Below are 12,216 nucleotides of genomic sequence, written 5' to 3'. Positions count from 1 at the left end.
GGCCTAGAACCGGACCAATTGAGAGGCAATTGTTAAAACAAAGGCAGCAGAGTTTTATAATACAAATAAAAAGCACAGAGACATGTACAAGGACCTGCACATGTACTTACTGAAAATGACCATGCTAATAGTAATAAATGACTAATTTCATCTGTCACTACTGGGGCTCATGGCTCAGCTTTGGCCCTGCGCTTGCTGTGACCTCTTTGTGTGGACTGACAGACTGGATGTACTGTATAACTGTCACTATGTTGCTCTCTGTATTGTATAACATCCGCTATGATGCTCTATGTATTGTATTATGGTCTTAATCTAACTCTGGCCTTAGTATGTGCCACTACTGGGACTTGTCAGCCTTCTGGACATACTGGTGTTTGCTATTCTACAAGTGCGAGCACGCTCTAAGAGGACCTGGCAGTTAACCAATGAGAGATGCAGATCTTGCACAGAGAGATATTTTCAGATATAAGTGAAGCAATGTAAGTTGGTTTAGTTTTGGTGACAGCTTTGTATGTTACTGTAGGAGAAGTATCTGTTAATGGATGTGGTAAAATATAGGCAGCCATTGTAGGAATTGACAGATACAGCTGCAGGAGAAGAATGTTTTACAAGGAAATGTAGTCTGTAGGGGTGCCAGTCTTTTTAGTTGAAGACTGGTAATGTGGTGTTGCAGTAGTCAATATGAGAGATAATGACTACATGAATTCATGTTTCTGCAGTGTCTTGAGTGACATATGTGCGGAATTTGGATACAGACTCAAGGATAACACCTAGACAGTGAGTGTGAGCGGTAGGGTTTATTGTCGTGTTGTCAACAGATAGAGGGGAGAGACAGAGCGGGAAGGCCAAGACTTTTGTTGCGTACAGTAGAGCAATTCAGTCACCAATAAAACATTTGCCTGCGCAAATCAAACCTAATAATAAAATGGAATACTTCTTTATAATTTTTTTTTATCTGAATTTGATAATTAGTAAATCATGTTCATGTATTTTTATCCCTTAACCGTATACATGTAAAACAAAAAGAACTATAATACTACAGTTATTAATGAGAAAACACCTTCCTGTCTATTGCAAGGTCCAGTCATTTTATTTTCTGTGACATGTATTGTCTCTTTTTCACCTCAATTTCTGAGAAAAGATCAAAAACCACTTGATTCCATAAAAATGGATGATGGAGCGGAGATAGAATGACAAAATGCATAGCTCTTTTGCAATGTGTCAGAGTAAAGTAATATAATATGAGTGTCCTTGAATAGATGAAATGTTTAAGTGACTTCATCTTCTGAAAAACCTTGTCATTCAATAAAAAAGAGCAAAGATATGTGTCTTGTTTTGATCTTGTTTGTGAGCTCAGTCTCTGCATGTAAAGTCTAAATGGTTTATAGATTCTAAAAATTATTTTTCACATTGTCTCTCTTTACTATCAATAATAGTCTGTACATATTTGGTGTCATAATGCATTTCAATTAAGAAAAAGAGAAACAAGCAAATTAGGGAGAACACCAAAACAAGAAAAACATAGATTACTAAAACAGACATAATACATGATCAGTCTATCACTGAAAAGCTATACACCTACTGTATGCTCATATCACGCTAAATAGCCCCAATTATCATGCCATGGACTTTGCTGCACCAAAACACTAATCCTCCGGGCAAGCAGGGCCGTCGCCCGGAGTGCCATACCCTGAAGGGCGCAGCCTTGCCAGAACATTAATTTAGATGCGCTCACTACCAGCCGACTCCAAAAAAAAAAGGCCCTTCACCCACCTGCTGGCGTTACTGGTATACGCTTTGGGGGAGGGAGTGGGGGAGGGAAGGGGTGACAGTGCAACACGGGACGGCACTGGGCGCAGAGAAACCTACCGCCGGCCCTTTTCACAAGCAACACTTAAAGCAGGCTTGCCTACCCTCCCTATTTGGTCGGTAGCCTCCCGAATATCGGATGCCACTCCTGACCCCCCGGAAAGGCAGTCAAGCCTCCCGGCTGCCACCTGCCCCCCGGACTGCTACTAGATACCACCGCAGCGGGGGGGCCTGATGATGCGATTCGCGCTGAATTGCGTCATCGTGGGCTCCGCCCCATGCTTCACAATGCCTTTGTTTTCGGCATTGTGAAGAGGGGGTGGGGGGAGGGGCGTGACCACACGTTTGCATCATTGTGGCCCCGCCCCCTCTTCACAATGCCAAAACGGCGTCATAGCCCGGCCACGCCCCTTGCTGTATGCAGGCATTCAGCTCCCACCCGGAAGGGAGCTGAATGTCGTCAAGAATGACTTAAAGTCATATTCTTTCAGGAGAATGAGAGAAATTCTGCTCCGTAATAGAGAATTAAATATACTAAGAAACACTTTTCAAAATATACTGTAGGTAATTTCTAATCAAGGCATAATAATTAAAATTTTGCACTTATGACATCACCATGCATTATTTTATAGGATATTCCATGGTTGTAACTAAATAAGAATGGAGCAAAAACAGCATGGGAGATATGCAACTCTGATATTTAAACAGGAATTATTTAAAAAAATAGTCTATACACTCCAGCAAAATAAAATAGATGATGGATGCAGTTAAATAAAACGCAACAAAATGGGGTATATTTACTAAAGTGCTGGTTTATAGAAGTGGAGATTTTGCCCATAGCAAACAATCATATTCTAGCTATTACTGTGTATTCTAGAAGGTGCTAGATAAATGAGAACTACAATCTGATTGGCTACTATGGGCAACACCTCCCTTTCTATTAACCTGCACAACCTAAATATACCCCCATCATATCTATGATATGCAATCTATTTTTATAACAAAGTCAGTGTTTATGGAATATACATTCGTAATCTGGAATGATGCTTAAGTTCTTAATAGCCCCTTAATACTCAGTTTACTTAACAAAGAATGCAACAAAGATAAGGGAGCTTTAATGAATTCAGATATGTTAGTATTTGACCTTAAGTCAAGTGGAAGACTATTGTTGAAAGCAGCACTCAAGTTGCAAAAAAAAAATGGATTATACAGTACTCATGTCAGGAAGTAAACTAAACCTGCTAGGGCCACAAACACTGGGATGATGGGAGATACATATTTTTGAAACTTTAGATCTTGAAGGACTAATTCCTGGGGTTTATCATTACTCAATAGAGTTCTCTTATTGATAAATAGTGGTCAATAGGAGGAATATCTAGACTATTTAAACCTAGCCACTTACTGTGTATCTTGCCTTATTATTGTGCCTCAAACTTGTGCTCGGAAAATAACATAAAGGGGGATATTTATCAAAACTTGGAGAGAGAAAATGACAGTTACTATAGAAGCTAATTCTTTGTTAATTTATCTCTCCCCACTTTCTCTCTCTTTGTTAAATCTACTCCTAAATGTCTTAAAAAGTACAAATAAATTCTGAGATTTGTGACTTTGTACATATTTAAAACTAATTCCTGTGCGGTTAAAGTCGCAGCCCAGCATTTCTGATACAGATTAGGTGGTGTTTCGCTGAGTCTGCTGTGCGAATAAGATGCAAATTTAAAGAAAAGCTACGCTGTCGGCACAGCTCACTTGCATCGGACGTCTCACGCCGCATGGCGCATTGAGGCTTGGTGTAGGAGGACACATCTGTATATGGCAGAAATCTCTGCAGTGCCCGCATATTGCAGGCTATTACATTGGTGCCTCTAACTACTAAGGGGTCTATTTACTAAGCAGTGGTAGGAGACAGAGTGAAAAGTGATAAGAAAGTGATAAGGTGCCAGCCAATCAGCTCCCAACTGTCATTTTTCAAACACAGCCTGTGAGATGACAGGCTGTGTTTGAAATAGACCCCTAAATAATGTATCAGGATATCTTCATTACCTTGTTCTGTACTTAGCTGACCTCCTTCCATTGTGATCCTCTTAGTGGCAATTCGACTTTTTGCAAAGATTGGAATGCAAACTTTCATTGGAACCTCAAAATGCTCAGGTGTGCTTATTTCCACATCATACTCAATTGACTGTAACTTTTTGGACGAAGCAGAGAAAGAGCTGAATGATGATTTGACCTGTATAGAAAAAAAATCAACATTAGATGAACATATAACATTCACAAAACAAATAACTCCCTCTATTTTAATAATAAGTAACATAAAATAAATGGTCAAATATGTTTTAAAATATGGTAGAATGTTTTAAAACAATGTAGTATGTTATCTAGTATAACAGTTATAGCTATTAATATAGTAAATGAGTGGAAATAATCGGCATGTCTATAATGATTAAATGAGGGTCTAAATTTACCAATGGCCAAAAAGTCTGTAAACTAACAATCTAGAAATTGCATGACTTTAGTAACCCTAGTAACCATGTTTGAAACTATGGATGAAGCAAGAAGAGAGCCACTGAATGTACACTTAGGTTTGTACTAATGAAACGGTCTTCACAGACAATAAATCACTGAGAATGATTTGCTGTGATATAGAAAGTTGCAGTAATAGGAGCTTTAAAGAGCAGGAATCCCAAGCAATAATAAAAGTTTCAATTTAGAGAATAGTCTAAATTCAAACAAAACAGTCAGTGTAGATGGCAATTAAAGAATGGCAAAGAAGCCAAGGCAAAGGTCATGACAGGCCGCAATCCAGGGAATGGACAGTAATCAGGCATAGTCAGAACAAGACTCTGATTGATGACCAGAACAGGCACCTAAATACACTCAGGGAAAAGATAACTGCACTTATCTCAGTCAGTAAAGACTATAAAGTAAATGTCACTAACCAAATTGTTCAGAGCTGATTCCAAACTTTAAACTTCCCACCCAACTGCTCTTATGCATCCATAGTAACCGAGCGGTGAGAAGTTATACTGACTTAGATACTTAAAATCTTTATCTACAATATATGGGATTGGAGAAGTATGATGAGAAGAAGAATGACCATTTTAGACAGTTTATCTCAGATGCAGGGCCAAATGTAATAGGGTGAGAATTTAGAAAATGTGAGAGTTTAGCAGTAATCTCTCACATTGGTTGAGTTTTGTCTTCAAAATGGGAAAACATCTGGATGAGAGTTTAAACTATGAGAGTTTTTTTTTTTATCTAAATACATGCGAGTTTGCATGTTCTCGGACTCTACTACATTGGCCGAGTTTAAAAAGTGTCAGAGTTTACTGCTAAACTCTTTTCTATACTCTCACCCTATTACATCGGCCCATAGTCTCTCAACACAAATAATTTGTTAGATCTACTACATCCTTTCACAAAACTATAAGCAAACAAACTTACTATGTACATAAAATCCACCAATAACTGGATGAGTAAAAAAACAAAGATCAGAAAAATAAACACTGTATTAGAGGCATTTCTACAGTGGTGGTTGAAAGTTTGTGAACCCTTCAGAATTTTCTATATTTTTGCTGAAATTTGGTCTAAAACTACCTCAGATTTTCACACAAGTCCTAAAACTAGATAAAGAGAACCAAATCAAACAAATTAGGAAAATGATCCAATATAACATATCTGTGAGTAGCAAAAGTATGTGAATTTTTGCTTTCAGTATCTAGTATGACCCCCTTGTGCAGAGATAATTGCATCTAAATGTTTCTGGTAATAGTTGATTAGTCCAGAACATCGGCTTGGAGGATTTTTACCACATTCCTCCGTACAAAACAGCTTCAACTCTGTTATGTTGGTGTGTTTCCTCCCATGAACTGCTCGCTTCAGGTCCTTCCACAACATTTTGATTGGATTAAGCTCAGGACTTTGACTTGGTCATTCCAAAACTTTTAATTTACTATTCTTTAACCGTTTTTTGGTTGAATAAATTGTGTGTTTTAGGTCGTTGTCTTGCTGCATGACCCATGCTCTCTTGAGAAGAAGCTCAAGAACAGATGTCCTGGCATTCTCCTTTAGAATATTCTGGTATAATTCAGAGTTCATTGTCCCAGCAATGATGGCAAGTTGTCCTGGGCCAGAAGCAGCAAAACAGGCCCAAACCATGATACCACCACCACTGTGTTTCACAGATGGTATGAGGTTTTTAAGCTGGAATGCAGTGTTCTCCTTTCTCAAAACATAATGCTTCTCATTTAAACCAAAAAGCTCTATTGTTGACTCATCTGTCCACAAAATATTGTTCCAATAGTCTTCTGGCTTGTCCAGGTGATCTTTAGCAAACTGCAGACGAACAGCAATGTTTTTTGAGGAACTGTGGCACCTTGCAATCTTGCCATGTACACCATTGTTGTTCAGTGCCCTCCTGATAGTGGACTCGTGAACATTAACATTAGCTAATGTGAGAAAGGTTACCTTGGGTTTCTCTGTGACCTTGTGAACTGTCCCCACCTTCTTTAAAGAAAGACGCATAAAACCTCCAACGTACAATGGATTATTAATTGATTCTAAACTTCCCAGCAACTCTAATTTATTTTTTTTAGCAGTCAATTTCCAGAACCTCTTTTAGTTTAGTTACAGAATCTGAGGGCTTTGCTCCCCCATAGTATCTTACAACAACAAAAAATAGAAGAGTTTATCACTTGGGCTTCCCCAATTTCCTTATGACAACCCATAAAAACAGTGTATTACCCCAAGTGGCACAGATTAGCTGGTACATAGTACAGTTAATTGAAATTTCCTATAATTTATCTGGCAACCATGCCTATAATGGTTGCCAGATAAATTACATCTTCTGCATTGGCTCAGGCAGAACAGTGGTTTAAAGATAACTCATAGGATGCTTGACCCTCATAATTAAATAAGGAAAATGAGAAGCTGACTGAACAAAGGTAGGAGAATGGTCTGCAGAACTTGTCTTTACATTGACTCAGAAAGATAATTTTTATTTAAATAAGCTCACCAGAACAGATATAGCATTACTTACAGTTAAAACCTGTGTAAGGGTACTGTAGGCTGAAAAGTAGATTATTTTAATGTAGAACATGATTTATTTCTTCACAAAGAAAAATGAAGAGAGGTTGATCAAATTCAGCTGAATAAAGATATGTGTTAAACCATCATTTTAAATGTTAAACTAAATGGGAATGGGTAGGGATCTATTCTGCCACAAGACCACCAGGATTATAGGATATGCAAGTGGTGAGGAGATACTGTATGGTGGAGGTTAGTGTTCTAAATGTTTTGTACCTATACACTCCGTTGAGGTAAAGTCAACTCTGTTCAAATTTATGCAATAGAAAATCAATGTAAATAAAAGACTTCAAACTTGTGTACCTGTCAGATAAACAAAATACAATCTCCTTGTCTCCTTACATGCCTGAATTAATTAATAATATACACGATAATGCAATCGCAACTGCGTTCTCTAGTGCCCGGAGTCTACTAATGCTCCGGTGGCTGGCTAGCCGCATCAGTCGGCTGCCGGCCACCGGGGAAAGAGGAGGGGGCCCGCACAGGTAGTGCACACGGGCTCCCTCCTCTCTTAAGACGCCCCTGGGTAGAATGGGGGATAGAAAATGGCACCAACTCTTTAATAAAATAAATGGAGGGTGGGAGGTGGAGACAAAAGGCCCATATAAAAAATATATATAAATGGCACCAAAAAGAAAATACATATGGTGGAGGCTGGACGAGATACTGCAAAAGGCACAACATTTATTAAATAACACAGTCCAGTTTTATTATAAATTAGATGTTGCCTGGGTCTCTCTCTCACTCTCTCTATCTCTCTTCCCTTTTGTCTCTGTTTTCTCATTTCTCTTTTCAGAGTTCCCCCTCCTTCAACTTGATTTTATTATATACCGTATCCTTATTTATTACCTTTTTTCTATTGATCCTTACTAGTGTACTTAGTGGGACATTCTCACCTTTTCCCCTCTACAGGGTGTTTTTTCTTGTGCCTTTATCCTTTCTTCTATACTGTTATACATTTTTGTTTGTGCATAATGTTGTGATGTTGTTATTGATTGATTTTTAAGAGTGTCTGTGTTTTCATCATGAGATGGTATAAGATGAATAAATATGGGAGATAACAGAAGTGTTCGGAGACTATAGGGGCAAAATTTAGTAAAGGTCGATATTTGGTTGATTTTGCAAATCTGAGATTTACTAAAGTCAAAACTGACCTCAAACTGACCTTCAAAATAGACTTCCAAACAAGTTAGAACATTGGCCGAACCATGGCTATAGAAACTGGAGATTTACTAAAGGTCAGTTTGAAAATCAGCCTCAAAATAGACTTTTAACTGACTGGTGTGTTTGACTTCTAAATCAGCTGCTTTTAGGCCAAACTTTGTTATGATGCCTAAAAAAAAGGTAAACAACCAACCATGTGGTGAACTATGGCTGTAAGAAAAATGGAAATAGAAAAAGATCTCCTCTGCACTTTCCTGTGGTATGCACATCACTACCTGATTGAGAGGACCCAGAAGCCTGATCAGAGGAAAAACAGCAGTTTATACCCCTTTCATGCTGCCAGCAATAACCCAGATTATTTCACGTTAACGCGCAGCAACCCGGGTTATTGTGCAGTGTGAAAGGGGTCAGTTGAAATAACCCGGGTGGAGAGACCCGGCATTTCAACCCAGGTAGCAAACAGGGTTAAAAATGAGTTAAATCTGGCTCGCGGTGCAGTGTGAACAAGTAACCCGGGTCAATGCAACCCGGGACCCATTCACAGCATAGGAAGATCGATTATCAAAGGATCTGCGACCAATGCTGAATCTTTGGACACAGTCAGCTGGCGGTGGGTGCCTCTAAATACATATATTGGCAACTGCGACATTTGCATATTTTCAAACATCAGTTGTGTACAAAGATGCAGCAGTGACAGCATTAAGAAACATCTCTGAATCATGTCCATGATTCAAACATCCATAGATTAATTTATATTCCCTCATAATACTCCCCCTGCGATTTTTGGTCAATTTGCAGTTAATTTATGGTCGATTTTAGCTCAAAATTGTAAAATCAACCAACATCGATGTTGATTTTAACATGACACCTAAAATCTACTGATAGTAAATTAGCTATTTGGAAAAGCAAAATCGATGGCGATATTGGTCGATTTTATATCAATTTTAAATCAAACAGAAATCGACATTTAGTAAATTTTGCCCCAGATATCTGTTATGGAAATCTCTTGAACTGACATCATTAACACTGGCGTGATGGGTCAGAGTGTACATCAATTGTCATTTACTGCCAACATGATGACATCATTTTTTATCATTGTCTCTGAGGAAACGGCCGGACGTTTAAAGGCTGAGAAACGCGTTAGTCCACTTCTGTTCCACACCCATTTATTGATTCCACACGACCACCTACACAGTACCATACGGCATCTATTAGAGCATTCATATGGTGACTTTGAACTATCCCGATCCAACCATCTGACGGAGGTCGGAGTGTGTCAGCACGGCCCTTTTCCATCACGGCCGTTCATCAGCTGAGACTGGGCGCATTGACCCCCCGGTTCTCCTGGACACGGAGTCCCGACAGCCGACAGCAGAAGCTACGAATAGCCATTGCCGCTCACAGGACGGGCAGAGACCAGTCCTCAGATCTTTTCATAGCGGCCTCACACCAGCGGTTACTCCGCATCCAACTTTCCCTGCCACCGCACTCAACATTCATTCCCCTACATTGGTAGGAGGCCGGATCATTCCTTGGTCGGTGAGATATATACCAGAGAGGCATTCCGGACACTGCCCTCTGTGTTTCAGTGAAGTCTAACCGGGAGCCACATCTCTAAGGTTAGCCTGTATTGTGCACAATACCAACGCTAATTTACCTTTTACAGGAGCATTCTTATTGTCTTTTTCTATATCATCCGAGATTATTATTTCATTTTATCACATAAGAATATTTCCATTGGTTCTATTTTATTAATTGGGTTAATTACTTCATTCTGTCTTACAGACAGAAATACAATCATTACCAACTACTCATCTGTACATTCAGTATTTCATGTGTATTCTATTTATGTATATATTTGATGCCATTAGTGTCTTTTCATTGTATATTCTGTGTTTTTATTAATTCTTTGTGATATAGTACTATTTTTTACCAATTTTCCATACATCACATCCTTATTATTAAATTATCTATTATTTAATTGTTATATCTCATTGCGCTTTCACATCTTTTTTGTCCCTTAACGTGACTGATCTAAAGTCCACCAACAATAAAACAATGGTCCTCTGATATTTTAAACACCAATCTGCAGATCTAGAACTACTTCAGAAAATTCACTTTAAGGGCTAGATGTATCAAGCCATAGAGATAGAGATAAAGGGTAGAGAGATAAAATACCAACCAATTAGCTCCTAACTGCCATTTTACAGGCTGTATTTGAAACATAACAAGTAGGAGCTCATTGGTTGGTGCTTTATCTCTCTCTACTTTATCTCTCCCAAAGCTTGATATATACACCCATAAATTTCCCCATCTTAGCCTACACAATAGAACGTATATCCATCGAACGTATACTGCTGACATGAAGCAATGTAGTGCTGTAAATCTTATACATATTTGGGTCCCTCTAAAGTTACTATAGCCTTTAAAAATACACAAAGATCTCTAAAGCCATTCTAGACTATATTTCCCACAATGATTCTTCCAATGTTTCCCCCTTTTTATGGGAAGTGTACAAGGCCACAATTCGGGATGCCTCAATCAGTCTCACCTCTTTCTGAAAGTAGGCTGAGAAGGCTTGTATTCTAGAGCTAGAAATGCAAATCTTCTCTCTTAATGTCCTACATCAACAGTACCCAAAGAGCAAAACCCTCCTCGCACTCCTGCCATTTAAGGGCTAGCTTAACAAAATATTATCTAAGATGGTAACCTAGACTCTCCAATAACGCAACCAAAATTTCATAAGAAGGATGATAAGCTTTTAGCCCAAAAGTTGAGAGGCAGCTGCACCTGTAGTCATAGCATCTTCATCAAATATGGCAAAAATTTTGCCCCACAAATTTCAGATCCTTTTTTCCCTCCGCTCCCAAATTACTAACTGTTCAGATGTCTCACATTTCCCTAAACTTTCATTCACAGAGAATGCTTTCCTCAACAAAGACACCTCCTCTCTCAATCCATAAAGGACCTTAAAAACTCTTCTACCCCTGGCCCTGGTGTCTTCACTGCTATCTACTACAAAAAAATGGAGGATATATCATGCCCATGCTTTTATGCCTCCTCACCTCTGTCTTACTGGCTCTAAATTTGACCAGGTCACCATGGGAGCAAAGATTATAGTCATCCCAGGAGTGGATCCCATTTCTCAAGGGTTGGCCCATTTCTTTTTTATATGTCGACCTCAAACTCTTTTCCATTTATTTTCCAACAATCTGGCTAATTATGTCATCCACTCTCTCATCCATTAAGATCAGGTTGGATTTATATCTTATAGGCAGGCCTCTGATAATGTTAGATGGGCAATTGATCTTATGTATCTGACTCTTGTGGTGGCCTTGGATGCTGAAAAGGCCATTTCTAGGGTTGACTGCTCCTATATGTGCCAGAAATGTATACAAAAGTATTGTCAAACCTTAGCACAGGAAAAGGAGCAGCTAGAAATTTCTTTAGAGTATTATCAAACTATATGTGCCGGAGTTCGAAAGCATTGGAGGCCCATTCCTGCAAGGGGTAAGTGCCCTTTATTTGTGGTCCTTGCAAATGGGTTTAAGTCTTCTTCATTTACAATTCACAAGACAGGGCTGCTCTCTATCATCACTCATATTTTTGTGGCCACTAGAATTCATCAAAACCCTGAAATCAGTTGTGTTAAGGTTGGTTCCCAAGAATGTAAAATTTCTCTCTGTGGATGACGTCCTATTGTTCATCACCCACCTCCACATTTCCTTCCCCAATCTCCTCCTAATTTTACTTTTTTAGTAGGTTTTCTAACTATAGGATTAATGTTTCCAAATCTGAAATACAAGACCTCAACCTACCGTTCAATGTTTTAAAGTAATTTAAATCTAATTATGACTTCAGATGGCAAGCCCACAAACTGAAATACTTGGGAGTTGATTTAACAAAAACTTAATACTACACTGCAAACTTCAACCCCTGTTTGATTCTATTAAATCTGAATTTTACAAATGGACTACTCTTCTGATATCCTGGGCTGGCCGAATTGGGACCACAAAAATGAAAATCCTCCTCCGTCTCTTGTACCTCTTCGAAACCCTTCCGATATGAGTCCCTGCTCACACCTTCAAACTGATACAACAGCTTGCATGCAAGTTCATCTGGTCATCTAGAAACTCCACATTCACCTGGACATTATCT

The 12,216-nt window shown here is 38.9% G+C and overlaps 1 protein-coding gene across 1 annotated transcript in view; it reads right to left on the bottom strand.

The window, feature by feature from the left end:
- LOC148514013 (cilia- and flagella-associated protein 47-like) overlaps window positions 1-12,216 on the bottom strand; it is a gene marked incomplete at its 3' end in the record, with an annotated part of 651,210 nt that overhangs the window by 355,257 nt on the left and 283,737 nt on the right. The window contains exon 45 of the mRNA XM_088481183.1: window positions 3,853-4,039. Coding sequence (XP_088337309.1) covers window positions 3,853-4,039 — 187 coding nt within the window. The remainder of the gene's footprint in view (window positions 1-3,852; window positions 4,040-12,216) is intronic.

The sequence above is a fragment of the Taudactylus pleione genome, unplaced genomic scaffold (assembly GCF_031769625.1).
Source record: "Taudactylus pleione unplaced genomic scaffold, aTauple2 ptg000265l, whole genome shotgun sequence".
In the NCBI taxonomy this organism is placed as follows: domain Eukaryota; kingdom Metazoa; phylum Chordata; class Amphibia; order Anura; family Myobatrachidae; genus Taudactylus; species Taudactylus pleione.
This window is presented reverse-complemented; position numbering and strand designations above follow the sequence as displayed.